The sequence below is a fragment of the Triticum aestivum genome, chromosome 7A (assembly GCF_018294505.1).
Source record: "Triticum aestivum cultivar Chinese Spring chromosome 7A, IWGSC CS RefSeq v2.1, whole genome shotgun sequence".
Taxonomy (NCBI): Eukaryota; Viridiplantae; Streptophyta; class Magnoliopsida; order Poales; family Poaceae; genus Triticum; species Triticum aestivum.
The window spans coordinates 431705895-431727732 of record NC_057812.1 but is presented as its reverse complement, the minus strand read 5'-3'; the positions used below and the strand labels follow the sequence as shown (position 1 = coordinate 431727732).

At 44.7% G+C, this 21838-nt stretch overlaps 1 protein-coding gene across 2 annotated transcripts; it reads right to left on the bottom strand.

Moving 5' to 3' along the window:
- Positions 1-17944: 17944 nt before the first annotated feature.
- LOC123147389 (protein ENHANCED DISEASE RESISTANCE 2) lies at positions 17945-20654 on the bottom strand. Of its 2 annotated transcripts, none has more exons than XM_044566624.1 (3): positions 20412-20654; positions 18409-19337; positions 17945-18191 (listed from the first exon to the last, which is right to left on the bottom strand). In XM_044566624.1, coding segments are annotated over exons 2-3 (930 nt in total). In that variant the 5' UTR covers positions 20412-20654; the 3' UTR covers positions 17945-18190. The 2 variants fall into 2 exon arrangements, with proteins under 2 accessions (XP_044422559.1, XP_044422561.1); XM_044566626.1 differs by having other exon boundaries at positions 18409-19771; positions 20412-20627.
- Between the last annotated feature and the right edge of the window lie 1184 nt (positions 20655-21838).

Below are 21838 nucleotides of genomic sequence, written 5' to 3'. Positions count from 1 at the left end.
AAATAATTATGTTTAATGTTTAAGTAAATCATATTTACCTAATCCCTTAATGGGGTATAATTATCCACCGCACTCTGTGTTATTCATCAGACCTTTATACATCATCATGTATTAGATTTCTTCAATCAAGATAATCCAATACTTCATCTATATGAAGATTATTTTTCCGATGTAATCAAGCAGAGCTATATTCAAGTGGAGCTCATCATTCTTCTCAAGATGTTTAGCACTAAATGTTGTAATGTTTTCAAATCAAGATTTATGAATAAACCATCGAAATTTGTGGTAAATCGAAACATATTATTATAACCACTTCAACAACTATTGTTCAAAACTTTACAAGAATATTTGTTGCATAATTCAAAACATAATGTCTTATACAACTCCGGAACGTAATAACTATTATTCGATCCTAAGATAAATCTTGAAGATAGATTCCATGAGTCTCGAGTAGCAATCCCATCACCATCCTTGACCAACATCATGTCTGTATTTCTTCTCAACTTGTGAGCTTTATGAAGTCCCTATATCAGATTGCAAATTAGAGCAATTGATTAGTATCAAATACTTGTGACATACAGAAACAAGTAAAACAACATCAACTTTGTATAACTTTTATACCTTTACCTGAAGAACCGTTCTTCTTATCTACTAAGTACTTCTTGCAGTTCTGCTTCCAGCGACCCTTCTGTTTGTAGTAGAAATATTCAGTCTCTTTGTTGGCTCCGCCCTTGTTCTTCTTCTTTTGAGAGACGCTCTTACCAGCACCAGTAGATTTTTTCTTGGACTTGCCCTTCTTCTTGAAACTGGTAGTCTTGTTGACCATCAACACTTCTTTCTTCTTCTGCATCCCAGCTTCCATAGTTTTGAGCATAGCAAACAACTCGTTTGCACTTTTCTCCATCCCGTTCATGTTGTTGTTCATGATAAAACCATCATAAGAAGGGGGTGAAGCAAGCACAATATCTGCACCGAGTGTTGGCGGAATTCCAAATTCCAGTGAAGCAAGTCTATGAACATAACAAGCAAGCTTCACTATATGCTCACTCATTGAGGAACCCTCTTTCATCTTGCACTCTATCAGGGCCTTGGTTAATTCAAACCGTTCAGTCCTTGCCTATTTCTTGTACAGAACTTCGAGTGACCCAATTATAAATTGAGTGATAGATTGTTCAAAATGCTTCTATAGTTCAGGATCCATGCAAGTTAACATGAGGCACTGGACTGACTCATAGTCATCACTACGAGTAGCATAAGCATCAACTTCTTCAGGTGTTGCATCCTTTGAAGGAGCATCACCAAGGGGTTGATCCAACAAGTACTCCTTAGCACTTCTGAGAACAAATCTCAGGTTCTGGATCCAATCCGCATAGTTTCCACCATTTGTATCCAACTTTTCTTTCTCAAGCATAGGGGCTAAGTTGAACATATTGCAAGCCATTTAATCTACAACAATAAACACACAAATAATTTTAATACACAATTCATAATTAACATGGCACTAGTATTTAAACAAGTTTTAATTTAAAGTGCACTTTCACTCAAATTAATATCTCTCATAATTAATAGTGAGTGATTCAATAACCAAGTGTATTTCTCAGGATGTGTGCATCATTGATGACGAGAATTTAGACCGGTGGGCAAACTTTTGCCAATCATATCTCCATATGACTCTTGTTCTTCTTTCGAAGCTTTGTGCTCTGAGCTCAGAACTATTCTACTAGAACTTCAAGACAACCGAGTGCTTTCTGCATGCATGGCCTGACCATCCCCGTCTTACACCTCACGATCCGTTTGTACTCATGTGTACATGACGCACTCCAAAACACCATGTGTTATGGACGGTTGAAACTCTGGGAAGAGCACATTTTAGCTTGATATTAACTATGAGAGATCACCCTAATAGTTGACTACTACGCAATCAAAGGGTGCAAACAACAAAGGGATAAACATCTCAGGCAATTATAGCATGATATGGTATAGCCCTAGGCGCTGGGAGCTCTCCATGATCGTCTTCAATCTCCAGTTGAAGCGACGTGACAGCCAATATTTCGTTCCCATGGCAACTATTTCAAAAATATTGTCGTGGCGACAATCTTAGAAAATGTTGTCGTGGCGAGCGTTTCAGAAAACGTTGCCGTGGCACCAAAATCTGAAATTCTGTCGTGGTACGAAATTATAGCTCCTCATCCCACACCTGGTACACCTTCTCCTCGTCGGGGTCCTACATGTATGCCTTGCCACCGTCACCTGTCACCCTATCGCTACGATATTTACATTAAGGTGGTAATCTCGTGGCTCCAGCCATCATGTCGTGACGTGCGGGCCACTTAACATTACAACATATAACCATCTCATACATAAACTCATTATCATGACGAAGGCTATACCACATCATGCAAACCCCGCAAAACCAAGTTAGACGTCCTCTAATCGGTTTTGGCAAAATTTTAGTTACGCGGTTAACCAGTTTTAGCAATTAAGACTAGCTACCTATGCACACACATTAAGGCGATATTCTTGATGCTAGATTAAGTCTCGGGGTGTGTGAAAGAGAGACTTAACTAAAAGTCTCGTCCCCCACACTAAACTTTGTCTAATACGCGTGACCCCCTAGAAGATCATCCATCTTCAACACCCCCTTGTGTACGTGATGGTTCACTATTCCCGACTATGATGTAGCAGAAAGAACTGTTAGCAGGTCGTTGACAGCCAAAGCCGATTGATTGTTAGAACCTTGTAACAAAACTACACCATTCTGCCGATGAACTAAACCGAAGCCCACTAGTGGGAAGCATAGCAAGAACATCAACTTCACATATCAAATGTGATCTAGATCGCAACATGCATCTACTCATAAACCTGCTCATGATGCCACTACTGCAAGCATACGATCTTCACGATCCGGCAGCGCTTCACCGTCCAGAGCTAACTGTCCCCAAAGAATTAGAGGGAGGAGTTTAGAACCACACTGGCTCCTAATTATGAGGATTAGAGGTGGCTAGGTCTAGCTCTAATTAATCAGCTAGGACCAACTAGAACTAGATCAACTAGAGGAGGCTCCAAAACTTGTGTGTCCAATAGGGAGAAATCCTCTAGTATATATAGGTTAGAGGAGGAGGAAGGGGCAGCCAGGGGGGGAAGTCCCCCTTGGGGCGCCAGCCTAGAAGAGGGAGTTGGACTTCCTTCCCTTGTCCAATTCGCCCCCCTCCCCCACAAGGAAAGGCGGGCGCCTTCCTACTTGGGACCTTGTGGCCCAAGTTGCCCTCCACCTCTTGGTCTTTTTAGGTCCATTGATATTTAAATTAAATATAAAATGTTCTAAATACTTTCAGATCATTATATATATATATATATATATATATATATATATATACATCTGGGCTATTCTGTTACTAGTAACAGAATATTATTCTGTTACCTTTTTTGAACTGATGGTTTCAGATGGCTGTACTGATGTTTTCGAAGCGGTTGAACTGATGCTTTCAGTTGTGTTTAACAGATCGTCTTCTATAGTTCAAAAACTTTTTTGTAATTTTTTTGTCGGAACGTGGCGTGTAATATATCGCTGGAAAGCTCTTGACAACCATATTTCAATTATATTGAACGTTTTTGCAAAATCATTATGGTTTAAGAGCAGTTTTGAAAAAAACCATTTTTTTCAAAACCGAAAATGTGAATCGTATTTTGGACTCAATTTTCAAACGGTTTGTCGGAATTGAGCAAATAAGATGGCGTTGGAAAGCTGGTGAAAATCCGCATCTTCCATATATGTATTGTTTTTTCTAATTCTATATGATTTAAAAGTAATTTGAAAAACGGTGAAATTCTAGGTGAAACGTATTTTCGCAATTTTTTACAAACGGTTTGTCGGATTGACGCAAATGATATGGCGTTGGAAAGCTATGTAAAATGCGCAACTTTTTTGTATAGAAATGTTTTTCTAATTCCTTACAGTTTAAAAACGAATTTGAATACGGTCAAATTTGATTTTGTGCGCGATTTTTTTAAAAACTTTGTCGAAATATGGCAAATAATATACCATTGGATAGCTATCGAAAATGCGAAACTTAGTCATGTTGAACATTTTCTCTACTTCGCAACCGCTTAAGAGTAATTTTGAATACGGCATGATGGATCCAGCTAATTTCTAGTGTAAAAAACAGAGTAGTCGTACTGATATATATGTATGTTTGTACTGAGCTATTTTTTGTAGAGTAATTTTGAATGGTTCCGAAAAAGGGTACTTGTACTGATGCTTGCATGGGTTTGTACTAAGCGTGTTTTCACTAATTAGACTTTGCTCTGTTTTTTTGGTAATATTTTTCTCGTAAGTTTTCAACGGTTTACTGTATCATCGCCCCTGTACTTGTATGGTTTGTATCATCGAACTGAATGATATTTTATTCAAAAAGAAAATGTGTTTGTTTTGTTTCCTTTTTTAACTCAACATTTTTTTGACAATGTTGTTCTGAACTTCTCTCATTTTACGACTTGTACTGAGGTACTTACTAAGCAGGATTTTCATGCGGTTTCTTTTTTTGCTTGAACTTTACAATTTGAATTTCTGCCATTTCTTTTATTCCGAACGGACCACCATTTTTAACTCGTACTGAGGTACTTACTATGCCCGAACTGGGGTGGCTGTCACGTGTCTCGGCGTGTTTTGAACTCGATGATATTTTTTCATCAATTTACTGCCCATTTTTTTCATCACACTTGAGAGAGTGATTAATAGGTTTACTTACTAGCCAGTAACACATGAACTCCTCAGGCAATAATACATGAACTACTAGGAACATAAATTTTCACCGAGCACTTGAAAACATAAAACATTACATAAAAAAGAAGCACCGAACAGTGAATGTAAAAATAACTCCCACATCCATCATATACTGGGAGCTTCCACTTGAATAGGAAAATTTGTTTATCCCTCACCAATTAAAACACAGAACCTGAAGAAAAGAAGTATTGCTTTCTCATTGACATAATAACAAACAGGAGCACAAAATCATAGCTTTTCATCAATGTCAGCATGATGCATCATTGCATTTTTTCGTTGTTGTTGTTGTTGTTGTCTTCCTTGACTACTGAAAGTGCTCTTCTTGGTCATTTATTGTCATGGCCAATAACGCCTGAAAGTGCTCTTCCAGGTCTCCACTCTCCCGAAATCCCTAAAACATTAAAAATCAATAGATTTACACAACAAATATAGAAATGCACAAATGAATCTCCTCCTCAAGATCAGTGATGAAGGATGCAATAAATATCATCGACCAAATGCCAAAGCGTATTATAAATGAGATACATGCTTCTCAAGCCTTAACAAAGGCAAAAAAATTGATTTTTCAATGCATTATAGGCAAGAACGGACCCAAGTCAGTACTGATGCGATTTATTGCATCAAACCACTCCGAAAGTTTCTCTATACTGTTACATTTTTAACACACAAGTATCGAACTATTTGCTGCCTTTCCATTATGAATTGATGGCGTAATACATGTTGAACTATTATTCAAGAGCGAAATTCAGAAATCCAAATAAGTGCATTTTTAGGAACAAAACTTTCTGAATCTTCTATACGAAAGAACTTGAACAATCAGTCCAAAACATAATTCAAGTTGAACGATCATTTTCCTTACCGAGTGTTAAGGAAAATGAAATTCTTTGTCCAATGACAACGTAAGAGTCATGACCAGTAATCGCAAACAACACTAGCTTGACCGCCCGTCATGTGTGTGCGGCAAGGGGAGGAGATACTCTGATGCTATATGTGTAGATACAACAAGCTCACGCATAGAAGACAATGGACAACTCACGCAGTAGGCCTTGAACTGCTCGCCTGTTGCCACCGATGGCTATGGATCATGCAAAATCCTGACCAAAAGATCACATTTATTTCCATGAAACTAATCTCTTCAACTTGCTCCACGATGATCTTCAAACCTCCTACAAGAACAGTCATTGTTTTAAAGTCCACATGAATACTTACAAGCAATGATCACAAACATTTATGGAACATTCTTTTAAAAAGTTCAAGAGATTAGTTTTAAAAAGAACCCCACAAGCTGATATAAGTACATGTTAAAAGGATAATCAAGTTCATGTATATTAACCAGGAGAAGTTCAAAAAGAAACTTTTGAAAAGTTTGTATTAGAAAGATGTATTCTTCATAACATCTGGTGAGGAGGACCATACATGGAAGGAATGTAGTTGCAGCCTGTAGGACTTACCGCATAAAGGGCACACTAGTACTGATGAATTTTTCCTTGCAGTACATATCTTGGAAACCATTTAGTTTAGCTATCAACATCTGCACACATGCTCGCATGCCACAGGAGGCGCCCATGCATGCACCAGCGGACGCACACGACAAGCCCACAACACGCACACACGCGCCATTTGGCACATCAGAAGTGACCTGCACTTCATTAGATGCACCTATATGAAAAACCACTTAGATCACAATTTCCGATCAAAAAATTTACTATAGACAAAACCAAGTTGTGTGCAAGACATAATTGCAAAATATAATCATCATGTATGTTGTATGGATCAACTACTAACATATATCAACAAAAAAAGATCGACACATATACTGCATTGCACACACACACACACCATATTGTTATATGTATTTTTCATGAACTGAGGATAGTTCATGTACTAAACTAGGAAACCAGACGTGATTTCTTGCTTCAACGCATGGTTGCTATTTTTTATTTGATGCATGTTGCATTATAGAACTACCACTAGTTTGCAAGTTGAACATTTTGGCACTTCTAATTTCTTTTTTGCATAGTTTACTGGCAAAATCTTCACGACAAAACAACACATCTGCATTGATTATGCACTACAAGAATTAACAAATAGAAAAGAAAGTGGTGAGAGATTTCATTTGAACAAAAGAGTAGTCTAAATATATCACCCAAACAGGTTCTAAGAAATTTGCACAAGCAAGCATCACAACAGAGAGAAAGTCGTGTATGGCTATCAGGCACAACTTCTATATGTAGACGGACACTAGTAAGGGTCTCAAGAATCAACTACATTTTTCAATCAACTCGATATTCATCAGTACTAGTATGATTTCACAAGAAATTCAATATTGTAGCCGCACACACACCAAACTTACAGATTTTTTTCTCCGAACCTATTTAGTGATATATCTAAACTTACAGGATTTTGAAGCGTGAACTGATGATTTTTCTGCACAAGGACCCAAGAATTCTATAGCATCACACGTGTTATGCATGTTTAGGTAAACGGAGATGGCAACTTTCTCCATATAGTTACTTCTAGCTCCCAGCAAAATTCGTAAAATGGAAGGCAGATAGGTCTAGCTACTCTATTATGAAGCTCACCTTCATACTTGAGAGACCAATGAACCACTGATGAAGGGGCTCCCTGGGGCCGCTCCCTATATCTAGCCGAAGAAAGACCGACGACAATGGCGCATGAACCAGTACGATTGTCGTGGGGCAGGACGATGACAACCTGATCATTGAAAAATCCAAGGCAGAGCACGGAGTGGCCTGCACGCAGCTCTTCTCGTGAACGGCGGTGGATGGTGTAGTTGTACTAACGAGATGAAGATCCTCACCCTCCTGCTGCTGAGCACTACATCACAGAATACCAACTACCATCAGTTGTAGTCAAAGCACTTACTGAAAAGGTCCCATTGGCATGCCAAAGTTTCTTATTTACTCGATATTCTGAAAAGATCAATACCAAGACTAACATCATAACTGGATTTTTTCTAATGGATACATACTGATGAACTACTACAAGTCTTCTTGTTGAACTGTCCTTGCTGTTCAGGATGTTTTTTCTTTTTAAAAAATTTAACTAAAGAATACTCCAAATGTGGTGGTTTTTTTTTAAATATATGAACTTTAAGGAAAAGAACGCCTGAACGTTTGAGACGGTAGTGTGTGAACTTCTCGACGGAACATTTTATTTTAAATGTTTGTGCGATCAAAACTAGAAAAAGAGCGGGAAATAGGATGTGCACTTTCCTGTATAGCAAGTTTGAACTCCCTGTCAAATGATTTGTTTTAGTAGCAGAAAAAATTGGCTGAACCACTTACATACAAAACTGAACCTAATTCAACCTTCACACATCGAGAAGTTTGAACTTCACTCAAAAATTTAAATAGTTCAACCAAATACATACAAACAGAAAAGATGATATAATTTGTCTTGTTTTGCGAACACTCAAGCAAGAAGCAGTTGAACATATACGGAGATACGAGGATGAGATGACGAAAGTTGACCTTTAGTAGATGGCAAAGAACGGTCGACGACATCAGTTGTTTTTTCCTGAAAACACACAACACTTTTTTGGAATGTATCAGTACAAGCTGAGATTTTCATCAAACTTGCTAATTAGTACTCATATACTTACTGGGACCACACATATCCTAATATTAGTACTCATGTACTTACTGCGGCCTGCACTCAGCTCCTTGAGTGACCGGCCACAAAACAAGAAGTTGTACTGTTAAGCAGGAGGTCCTCAACCCTGTGACTCCTCCAACAGGCTTTTATATACCAAGAATCCATCTTCTCGTCAGTCCAATTCATGTACTATGAACGGAGGAAGGAAGGATCAGCAAGTTCATTGTTTTCAGGCACTAAGGATCCATGAAGTTCAAAACTATAGGAAACTAGAGGAAAGGATCTAACCTCCACCAAGTGCAGTAGCCGAGCCACGCTGCAGCAGGAGAGCGACAACATGCTCGAACAAGCGTTGCTGGTGGGAACCAGCGGGATCCAGATTGTTTTTTGGGGATGAACGGCCTGCGGAGGTGGCGTTGAACGGCCTGCGGCAGTGGCTGTGATCGGCTAGGGCGCACCTAAAGACATGCCAACATAAAAATATATATCTTAGTGTTACAAGAGATAATACAAGAAAAGATGCATTCCAGTTATATGAGCAAATGAAAAGAAATTCATCCATACAAGCCTAATGAGTTATTGTTGTTTGTATTACCCAAAAAGAAATGAAAAATCACATGTAATTTCCAGGAGGGAAGAAAATTTTGAACTCTTTCGCAAGTATATGTGATAAACAGATACAACGTATCCATTGAACTGATATGTTTTTTGTCAATGAACTTTTGTGATATAGGAACTTGAATTTGTACCAATAGTTTATGTTTACCATGTCAAAAGCAAACAACATGCATATATATATTGATCTGCTAGTCAACACATAAACAAGCACGACACCAACATACAACAATGGCTATATCTCTGATGCAAACTTAATTTGAGCAGAAAATGTTCATCTTTTGACACCTCGAAACCACTAGCTACATTTTTTCTTCCAATCTTTGAACTGAGCAAAATTACAATTTCTTTTGGTCCCAACCTCCTGCATATATATTTTCGAAATGATGTTTTTCTGTCATTGAACTGGTGTAATTTTTATATTTCAATTTTTGCAAAATATGTAGTTGAACTTATAGATTTCCATTTGTAAGTTTTGCTCTTATAAATATCATGTGTGTTTGTTTACGTACTGAAAACAGAATACATACTGAACTTAACAATATGGAAACAACAATACTTCCTACTTGTTCTCTTTTTGTTGCCATATAGTTAGAGCTTACAGCCACATGAGCAAAATATTTTATCGTACTTTGTAATAATCTGACATATAGTATAAAACCAAACTGGGTTTTAACACATACAATTGAACTTTTTCCGTATGTTTTTTTGAACTGATGACATATATACATGGTGAACTACAGAGCATCAATTTGGTAGTAAACAAGATTCACATTTTCAGAATCAGGAGATGGACCGAACTGATTGTTCTAGGTACGATGAACTGATTTTGCAGATAAAAATCTAGTTTTCTAGGTACGGTGGACTGCAGGAGCAAAACGGGACACTTTGATTGAAAGTGACTGGTTTCTTCAATTGAGCAGGTGCCCGAGCGGCGTGGTGCTAGGGGCGGCGCGCGGCGGCGGACTGCTGCTCGCGACTAACTCGACCATCTCGACGCCATGGGGTTGAACTGAGGACAGCTATGGGAGTAGGGAGCATCGAGCGCGGCGGGTCTTGGCGCATACCTAGGTGAAGCGGCAAGATTGGCTGCTTTGGGCCCAGGGGTTGGAGGCCGTCTTCAGCCATGGCGAGCACCGGGGTGCGCCTACCTCAGTCGTGGAGCATCTTGCGCCTCCACACTTCCCCGCCACGTCGGGCCCCTGCAACCATGGGCGAGATCCAGGAGGTTGGCCGCGAGCGCCATGTCCGGGGGGCGGGCACATGCGGCTTCCTGAGGCCCGAAGATGGTGGAGGCGGGGCGGCGGCCAGAGATGGTGGAGAAGGTGGGGGTTGGGCGGTGGCCTGAGACAGGGGAAGAAGGTGGGGATGGGGGCGGCCGGAGACGGGGGAGAAGGTGGGAGTTGGGCGCCGACGGGAGCCAGAGAGATGAGGTGGAGGTGGGGCATCGACAGGGTTGGTGGGTTTAGTGGAAACTACAGATCACACACTTATAGTGGCTAGGGGTAACAGAATAATATTCTGTTACTAGTAACAGAATAGCCTTGTCCTATATATATATATATATATATATATATATATATATATATATAAACATCTCTGGAAACATTTTCCACCTATATATTATTTATCGGTAATACCCGGTATTACCCGATATTCAGTGAAACCCTTCCAGTGACCCCGAAACACTTCCGGAACCTCTCGGAACTATTCTGGATATTAATGAAACAATTCCACAAATATATTGTCATCATTCCCATGCTACTAACACTCAGAGGATTGTGATTACCTTAAGCTTGTGACCCCGTAGGTTCGATAAATCATAGACATGAACGAAACAACGTTGTTCAATGACCGATAGCGGAACCGTGGACAACCATATCGGTCCCTATGATTATACGAATGATATTTGAGTGAACCTTTGGTTATCATGTGATGTTTCCTTTGCTTCGTGATACTTTACAAAACACGGTGTGCGTCGTTATCCTCTTGAGTCATCACCATGCCTACTATATTGTTGCTCCCATTATCGATTTTGTTCTTCTTTTTATTTAACACGTTCCGGCATCCCCTTGACATAGTCACCTGTGTCTGGCCAAACGATGATGGATGCCGTCACACCGAGAGGGCCCTAAGAATATCTCTCCATCGTCAGAGACTTAAGACTGCCGAAACGTTAGATTGGAGGTTAAGTGCCGAAATCACTGAACCCCCAATCACCGAACGAAATCACTGACAACTCTTAGACGGCACTTAATCTCCAAGACTTACCAGGTCAAAACTTAAGATTGCCGAAATCACCGACAACTCTTAGTCGGCCATTGAACGAATATTGTAAAAAAAAAATCTGAAATAAATAAGGTAAATGCACACCCATGCCAAATCCAGTAAAAAAAATCTGAAATAAATAAGATAAATGCACACCCATGCCAAATCCAGGACTTGAACCCGGATGCCAGATGAATAAGTTTCTTGAAAAAAAAGGGACCACAAATCCTATATTTTTTTAAATGAACCTGGTAAGTCTTGTTTTTCTCTCCAACACCCATTTTGTCTTAGAAGAAGTGTGCTAAGAAGGCGCAAAGTTACAAGAACTGAACCTAAACTGCGCGTGATCAGTTATGGTACAGGAAAATTCGTATAGTTTCTTGATGGTAGGATCATAAGATACCATTGTTGTAGATCCAGGTCTTTGCCCTGCCCACAGAAACACACAGACAAGGACACCAGACAATGTTTAGATGACCCCGAAAATAATACTGTAATCAGTTCTGATGTAGCTTTTCATCACACTCCCCTTCAATGCTGCGCAGATGGAGTCGCGGGCTGCTGCTTCCTTGAGCCCCGAGCTGCCGCAGGCGCCTTCACTCGAGCCGCTGGTTGTGGATTCCAGCTCGGGGGCGGAGTGGCACCTAGTTAAGGCGTCGTACTAGTGGAGAGCTCTATCGCCCACCCACCGCAATTCAAGACGATGGTTCTCGCCTTCTTATTCCCCTCCAGCCAGAGGGGCCTTCGTCAAGCACAAACACAGAACTTGCCACAGATGCCTGGAGAAAGGCCACAACAAGATTGACTGTCGAGACCCATACAAGTGCCTGCTCTGTAGAAGAAGCGGCCACCGAGCGCGGCAGTGCTCCAGCGCCTCGCCTCCTTCATCTTCGCTGGTCTGCAGCCCGCCTCCCTCGAATCTGCTGGTCGCCCCACCCGCTTCCTCAACTTCCTGTGGCATTGCTGCCCCGGGCCAACCGATCTCTGCGCCCCTGCTGCTAGGGGACGAGATGCCACGGGTCGGGGATCCCTCGCTGCGCCCATCAGAGGGCCATGTGGTCATCACCTCCACGCCGGCCATGGATGCCCAGGCAGCCAGCCTCGCCAATCTTGCGGCTGTTGCCTGGCTCGGCGGAAGACGCCCATCGGTCAGCGCCTCCGTCATCAGGGACGCAGTCGCCACTTCCGTCGGCATCGACCGCGCCTATGTCAAGGTGGTGCCTTTCTACCCGGAGGATTTTCTCGTCAGATTCGACTTCCAGCACCACCGAGACTTGGCGACAGCCGGCCCAGGCCGCTTCTCCCACTACAGCTCCGACTTCGGCAACCTAGACATCCACATCGCCAAGTGGAGACTCAACGCCCACGCCCATGTGGTTCAAGCTGACTTCCACGTCCACCTCTGCCTCGAAAATGTCCCGCTCAACGCCTGGAATGACGCTGTAGCTGCTCAGGTGCTGGGGCCGGATACCTTCCTCCACTACTTCGACATCGCCTCCGTGCAATGTGAGGACGCCGCCACACTCAACCTGTGGGCTTGGTCAGAAGATTCTAGCAAGATACCCAAAGTGCAGCATATCACCTTCACCAACAACCAGCCACCAGGAAGCAGTGCTCCAAACCCTGCTGTCGGGCGCCAGGGGCTCAAGCGGCGTGTCCTGGTCCATCTGGACCTGATCGAGGACTACACCCCTGGCGCGGACGGCATGGTTCCCTGACGCCCACGCATGCACCCTCCCTTCAGCTGGAGACTTGGAGACGTGGACGGCGAGTCTCATGCGCGTGCCCGCCAGGACGAGGGCGACCGTCGAGAGCGACGCAACGACGATCGTGACAGAGATGACGAGCATGATGGACGTGGAAGGCGCAGCGGTCGTCAAGAGTCCTCCTGGCGTGGCTTGTTTTGGAGCCGCTCCAGGGCTCCTCGACGTGACAATGATCGCAGCAAGGGGCCACATGAAGACCGACGCCGTGACGACCATGACTCCCGGGACCGCTACGATGGCGGGAGGAGGCGCGGCTTGGAGCTTCTGTCGCCGGACGCCCGGAAGGTTGACAGCGCATGTGTCCAGCGCCTTCCTGATGGGGCGGTGATCCCGGCCTCGGGTAGGCGGGCCCGGCACCGGGTGGCCTGTCCAGAGCGGCGCTCGCGATCCTGCGAGGTGGCCAGCATCCAGCGCAGCGAGGACAACCGAGGAAGATCGCCGCCACCCTCACCGCGGACCACCTCCAGTGACATCATCGAGCTGAGGCTGTCGTCGCTGATCCCTGACTGGCTCCGGCGGGCAGCTCCGTGCCTGGGCTCCCCGGTGACTCCAGAAGGACCTCCAGGCTGGGCTTCTCCAGTGCGGCAGCGGCACCATGCTGGCTCCCTGCCTCCCAGCCCCTGCACACCACTCCATATTCCTGCCCCGACAATCTGCACGGTGGAAAACCAAATAGAGATGAGCCCTGTGCCTGCGGTTTCGCTGGAACAGGGCGAGGTTGCTGGCACCCCCCTCTTTGTGCCACTGCCTCCCACCATTCTCCCGACACCCAACTCCACCCCGCCGAGACCGCCAACGACCAGAAGGAAGACTCTTGCGGGTGTGACAGGTTTGAACCTGATTCGTAGCAGCCCAAGACTGCAGGCAAAGAACAGAGATATGCCAATCGCCCAGCTGGCTGAGAGGTTGCTTTGCCAACGCATGGGAGTGGTGGAAGAGGGTGAGATGATCACTGAGGCTGCTATCAACAAGTATGTGGCCCTCTTTCGTGGGCAGCTACCGGACATCGCCATTGCTGCTCTTCGAGCACTATTTAGGCTTGACTGTGACCTTGCCGCAGCAGTCGAAGATGCCCTTCTGGACCATGGTGGAGATGCTGGCCTGGAGCCCCAAGGCCAAGGCCATGCCGAGGTAGCTGCTTCTGCTTCTGCCTGAAGCTGTTGCTCTGCTCCTTAATGTTGTAGCCCAGTTTAGATGATTAGTTGTCTAAGTTATGAAGACATGTCTGTAGTGTTAGTGGTGCTTGTTTGTAGCAATGATCCATTGCTACCTGATGTTGTTGCCTTGGCAAGGCTAATGTGTACGCCGCCTGCTTGCAATGATGTAGCTTATGTTTGCAATGAATGAGAGTCTCTCAGTTCTAAACTGGAATGTTCGCGGTCTTAACTGCCCAAATCGTCGCGCCACCGTCCATGAGACCATTGCTGCTACCCTGTGCAACGTTGTGTGCCTCCAGGAAACGAAATTGTCAGCGGTCGACCCATTCCTTGCATCTTTCCTTGGTGGCCAAAGACTGAAGAACTTTGCTGAGAAGCCGACGGATGGAACAAAAGGGGGGATTCTTCTTCTATGGAATGAAGATTACATCAAGCTGGACAATATTTCTGTTGGAAACTTTAGTATCTCTACAAAAATCACCCTGGTCAGCACCAACACCTCCTTCAAATTCACTTCGGTCTACGGACCTACAAGAAGCAACCTTAAAGATGCGTTCTTCCAAGAGCTATTAAGCCTGAAGCCACAACAGGGTACAAGATGGCTCGTCGCAGGTGATTTTAATCAGATTTACTGTGCCTGCGACAAAAACCGCTCTAACGTTGACCATAGTCGCCTTGTTCGCTTCCGAAGTGCCCTCAACTCATGTGAGCTAAAAGAGATACATCTACAGAATAGGAAATATACAGGGAGCAATGAGCAGGCCAACCCGACACTAAGCAAGTTAGATAGTTTTTTCTGTAATGATGATTGGGATGTTGACTTTGGCTCTCACATCCTTCATGCACTATCGTCCTCGCTCTCCGATCACTGCCGGCTGCTACTAACTTGCGACAAGGGCCCGAAACGACCAAAAACCTTTCGCTTTGAAAATTTCTAGATCAGGATGCCTAATTTCAAGAAAACGGTCACTGATGCTTGGAATGACCCACACGGAGCCATACCAGATACTCTTCCACAAGCTTAAACGAACGAGCCAACGACTGCGGACCTGGAGCAAGGCTATATTCTCTAACCACAAAGTCCAGCTCCACATGGCTCTCGAGATCATTCTTCGCCTCGACGCCGTGCAAGAGCTAAGGACACTCAGCCCGGCTGAGTGGAACCTTAGAAAGGAGCTGAAAAGGAAAGTTCTGGCTTTAGCGGTTCTTCAACGAGCACGGAAAAGGTTAAGCTCACGAATCACGTTACTCAAAGAGGGAGATGCTAACACTCGCTTTTTTCACCTCCGCATCAATCACCGTAGAAGGAAGAACTTCATTCACCGTCTCAAACACAATAATGGGTGGGCCACACACCATGACCACAAGAAAGAAATCATCCAGCAACACTTTTCTAAGGCCATGGGGAAGGCCCCCCGCGTACCAAGGACTTCAACTGGGACTGCATTCCGCATTCGGCTCTTGATCTTGTGGAGCTAGGCAACCCCTTCACCGAAGAGGAGGTCCACGCAGCCATCAATAATCTCCCCGGTGATAAGGCGCCGGGGCCAGATGGCTTCACCGGAGTGTTTTTCAAGGAATGTTGGGACATCGTCAAGCTGGACATTATGAGAGCAATCAACAACTTCTCAACCCTCCACATCTCCAACCTCCACTGGCTCAACTCGGCAAATATTGCCCTCATTCCAAAGAAAGAGGGGGCAGAGGACATTTCTGAGTTTAGGCCCATAAGCCTCATCCATGCGGTTGCCAAGATCATTGCAAAGATGATGGCCACACGTCTCGCTCCTCACATGTCCGACCTCGTTTCCAATACGCAAAGTGCTTTCATCAAGAAAAGAAGCATACATGATAACTTTATGTATGTCCGAAACTTGGCACGTCGATTTCACCGCAACAAATCACCGACCCTGCTCTTCAAGCTAGACATCAAGAAAGCGTTTGACTTGGTTAGATGGGACTACTTGATGGATTTACTGAGACATCATAATTTCCCAAGCCGCTTTCGAGACTGGATCTCCGCCCTTTTATCCACGGCCTCGTCCAGAGTTCTTCTAAATGGGGTGCCTGGGGACCCCATTTCGCACGGATGTGGACTTAGGCAGGGGGATCCCCTATCCCCCCTCCTTTTTGTCTTGGCCATTGACCCGCTCCATCACATCTTAGCTAAGGCGACTGAGCAAGGCAAACTACGCCCCCTCCGGGGTAACCCCACGCGGGCTTCTCTGTATGCCGATGATGCGGCCATCTTTGTTGCTCCTATCAAAGAAGATATCCAGTTCTTGGCATCCACGCTCGGCTCTTTTGGTGAAGTTACCGGGTTGGTCACCAATTATAACAAAAGTCATGTGGCTCCCATCCGTTGTGCCAACATCGATTTGGATGGGATTCTTCAGGCCTTCCCGGCGGTCCGGGCCACCTTTCCCATGAGATACCTTGGCCTACCGCTTACGGTTGCAAGACTAAAGCGCATCCACTTCCAATATCTAGAAGATAAGGTGGCTGCCAAGCTCCCGCCCTGGTCGGCCATACATGTGGCTACCCCGGGGCGCATCGTCCTGGTCAAGGCTCTCCTTACGGCGATTGCGATATATCACCTCACCCCGTTGGACCTACCTGTAGAAGTGAGGAAAAAGATTGATAGTCTCAGACGTGCCTATCTCTGGGCAGGATGTGATAAGGTGACGGGAGGCAAGTGCAAGGTGAACTGGGATCTAGTTTGCAAGCCCAAAGTTCATGGGGGGTCTAGGTGTGCTCAACCTGGATAAATTTTCTACTGCTCTACGCCTCCGTTGGTTGTGGTTTGAGTGGGTGGATCCGCCAAAACCATGGGTCCGGATGGGAACGCCTTGCTCTGACAAGGATAAAGATCTCTTTGCGGCGGCCACGACGGTTACCATTGGTGATGGCAACAAGGCTATTTTCTGGGAATCCTCTTGGCTGAATGGTTTTCGAACCAAAGACATCGCGCCTAAAATCTTTGAGATTTCAAAAAGGAGGAACTGTGTGGTTAGCAAGGCTTTGGACAACAATTTTTGGATCAATCAGATCGACACCACACAGGGCCTCACCTTGACGCACTTACAGGAGTTCGCCAACCTCTGGGAGATGGTTGCCGGTGTCACTCTAAGCCAAGATAGACAAGACACTATTTCGTGGAAATTCACTACCAGCAGAGAGTACACGACATCCTCGGCTCTCGGCGGGGATGGCCCAATTGCAACATTTGCCCGCTTTGCAAGCAAGTTCAAGAGTCTGCTGCCCACCTGCTATTTCAGTGTAGATTCACGAATAGAGTTTGGAATGAGATTACCATTTGGCTGGGAATCCACGACTGCTCACCGATGATTTGACGAAATGAAGTTTCGGTTCGAACTTGGTGGCAAAAGGCGGTGAGCAACACGGATCATAACAGAAAGGCTCTTGGCCCCATTATGATGCTTGTCTCATGGGAGATATGAAAAGAACGAAATGCCAGAATTTTTCGCAACGCCGCGACTCCAACCACACTTATCGTCACGAGAATTAAAGAGGAGGCCCGCCTGTGGACTTTGGCTGGGGCCAAGCATTTGAGTAGGCTCATGTTGCGAGAGTAGTCTTTTCTTTTGGTCACGTTGCGACATATGTCTGAACCTCCTCTCTTATTTAATGAAAATGGCAAATCTTTTGTCTGGTTTCAAAAAAAAAAGTTTTTACCAGTGTCACAGCCAGAAAGAGAATGCAATACAACATCTCAATTTGTCGGGCTAAAAGGTAAATTTAGTTAATATGTACAGAAAGATGTTTTTCTCTTGACCAGTATGTATCATTTTTACAGCAGGGCCCAGGACTATGATAATCCACAACTACCTGAGGCCGTTGTTCATCGTCGTAGAAACGAATTCAACTTTTACACATCGCCTGAACTAGCATATTATCCTCAACCAATGAAGGCGTCCTTTGGATGGAAGCTTTATACATGTCTAGTATGGGATTCCGGGATATCTGCAAAAGAGAAGACCATTATGTCGGTATTTTTCGCGTGATAAAGCTTCGCTCAACATCAGGAACATTTTCAGAGACATCCTACAACTGTAACATAGGTTGCAATTTGACTACAGGGGAATGATCCTATTATAAAAAAACAAATATTTATCTGTTAATGTAAAAATATTCTAACAAAAGCAGTGGCTAATTAGCACATCGAGTCTGCTGCACTTACCAATTATCGTTGTTACCAGCATCTTCCTTGTGAAAGTTTCCATTAGTGTTTTCTGAGCTAGGCGACGGCTGCATTGAGTTGCCTGGGTTCTGTAGCAGTTGGGTAAAACTCCGCCATAATCTTGAAGGCAGAATTGGAGCAATTTCCTGCTGCTCTTCAGATGGCACTTCGTACACACCAGCTGATCCCGGACTCAACTCAGAGAACCTTACAGCTCCAAGAAGTCTCTCGGGGAGCTCTGATTCAGCTTGACTCTCAATAACAAATGCTAAATCTATAGTCAGTGTCGCCACGTAACCAAATGCCAGATGAACAATTGCATTTGCAACTATGGAAGACCCAATATCCACATCAACTTCGATGAAGTTTGATCCCTCGACATACTTGCACGAAAGTGCTCTGCCAAGTATGCAGATGGCTTGTTCACCCACAGCTTTTCGGACAATCCAGGGCCCCTTAACTATGTTTGCTATCAGTTTAAGCCTGGATTTACGGAGAGCATCGTCCCCTTTAAGGAATTGATCCATCAGCGAGCCCTCGGGTGCAGGTTCCAGTGAGACAAAGTAAAATATCGCGCTGTAGTTCTCCTTGCTGGGCAGTTGCAAGTTGAAGGCCCAGACAAAAGGTTTATTGCCGTGAGAAACCTCCTCATCGATGGCTTTCCTCACACGATGGTTCCTGTTTTTCAGGACCTCACAGATTTTTACTGGGCCTTTGATCCAATCAACTCCAAGAGGCTTCAGAAGATACTCCCCACCAGGTATTTTTGCCTTGGTTGCAAAATATTCTGGGCCTCTGACCATAAAAGTGTCACCAGGAGGAGTAGCCCAACCATTAGGACAGTTTTCGGGCGGTAGACAAGGAACTGCTCCTCCTGACTTGACACTCTGTATCCATTGGTGCTCAGCCTCACCATCAGAACAAGCCATCTACAAGTAATGCTAATCTTAGTTCGCGGAGGAATAGGGGGCAACCTGGTGCATGTAGCTCCCGCTTGCGCAGGGTCCAGGGAAGGGTTCGAAAGTTATAAGCATCTATCGCCTAAACATGACATTAGTATTTGCAAATAATCATTCACTATTTATGTGTATCAAATCCTTCGCAGCCGTGATCTATTTTATAAGAATCAAATGAAGCAGGGAGTGAAAAGTGATCAAATGGTTAACAGTCACATATCTGAGACACATGCATTGATGCCAGATGCCCTTCAAGAAGTGAGCGACACCGCAGTTACAGATTGTGGATTTTAGCAACAACACAGAAACAAACTACACATATATACAATTCAAACTTGAAACTGTAAAAAATAAGGGTATCCAGTAGCAATTGCAGAAGACGCAGCAGCTCTCACAATGGTTGCATTCTGGTAAAGAAGGAACTGCATTAGGATATATACTACACCAGCCCTGGTACTCCTGTAGCATTCTACTAGTACTTTGCTCCACTATGCAATCCAAGCCTGAAGTATTAATACAACCAGATAAGAGATATCCAAATCGACAACTTGCATTGCATCAATTAGGTTGTATCAATATCGACCCCTAACTAGCTAATTTTTTTATATCTTTCTCAATTAACACTTCCAGTGCTGCAATCTACCAAAGTACAAACCCTGCGAGCCGTGGTTCTCCAATTGTAGCAAAGAGAATCGCATGTGTGGCAATCGAATCAGATCAACATCTAGAAATAGCAGGTAAAGAATCTTCTTCTTTTTCTTCGTGTAGTTACACAAACAAAGCTCTCCCGGTGCTAAACAGCTAAAGAATCCAAGCTCAGCTCAGCTTCTCCATCAGCAAGAACGACTTCACACTCCACAGTCAACTTGAGACGAGACCAAAAGGAGGTTAGCCCTTCTTCTGTCGAATCAGGTTCCTGAATTCAGACGGATTCATCTCCGCCGATCCACAAGCATCACTACTCCCCACCAAATTTCTCGGATTTTCTAGAATTAGGGTGCTAAAGCCAACGAAAAAGCAAAAGGATCCGAGGGGCAATAAGCTCACCGAGAGGATCTTGTGCTTGCTTGACTCCCTTGAACCGGGACCACGGAAGAAGCAGCAGCTCTTACTCCCTTGTTCCTTGCGATGGGATGGATGAATCGTGCTCGGAAGGGAAAGCGAGGATTTGCGGGTGGCAATTTGGAATTTCTTGCGTGGGGGTTTGGAATTTGTTGGGCTTGCTTGGCTTGTCGTCCGGGAAAATAAAGATGGGAAAGACACCGATGATGTGACCACTGAATATACCTGATCATTATGGTTCAGCTTCAGATTATAGTTGGAAATTAAAAATACTAAATATTCGTTAGTGGATTACTGCCCCGGCACTCTACAAGCACCAGCTAAATGTCCGTGAGTTGCCGCCGACTAAAAAATTTGCATAACTCTACTCTGTTACTATCGAAGGGAAAATTAGGATTGTGATTCAATATTCATTACTACAGTGATGTGAACCCACTTATATTTCTTTATGGAGGAAGTATTAAATAAGAGAGTTCAGACAAAAACATTGTATCTAAACTAATACATATTCATCAATGGACCGGACTGTTCAATGTTACTCACATCAAATTCTCATATTTACTAATTAATTTTAATCATCTCCACAACACCTTAATAGCAATCATTGCACCTGAAACAAATCATCACATCAGTCATAATTTTCATAAGGGGCCCGCAAAACGTTTGAATGACAACCGAGGAGGAGTTTCAAATCAGTCGGGCGGGAGATTGGACAGGAGAGAGGAAGGTGGTGTGGCAAGGGGGAGCACATTACGCCTACCCTGAGTCCAGAGAGGCATGTAGCCTTGGATCCGTCGCCCAATCCACAACGGGACGGGGATCTAGTGGGGGCGAGCCAGGATCCCGACGCACGTGTGGCCCCACAGGACCCGCTGCAGCTCGCGGACGTGACCGGGCCACCAATGGGAGCGGTGCTAGGTGGCCACGCAGATCGGGATCAAGAGGGACCGGCCTCGCGGGTTGAATGTCAGGTGGATGGCGACAAGGGGGGCCAGGAATGCCAGGAGAATCACGACAAGGAGGATCGGGCCGGACCGACTAAACAGGAGTCCACAGAGGGCCCAGGTGCTCGGCATCCGAGAGGGGACCCAGCAGATCGGGTTCCGAGCAAGCCCACACAGTCACACACAGCGGTGCATGGCTCGGTGGTTGGAATTAATAATTCCACTGGGGCGGAGGCACAAACGAGGATGGCAGGGCCCCAGGGTGACGGGAATCATGCACATGCACTGAGCACGTCCGCCCCGCACGTCGTGGATATGGTGCAGCAGGTGCCCTTGGAGGAGGGACTGCAGCTGATCGGCAACGATTGCACAACCTTAATGTGTGCACCGCAGAGTTGCGAAACAGTGGGGATGACTGCGAACGAAGTGGTGGCATATGGAGAGCTGAAAAACTTCTGCTCGAACATC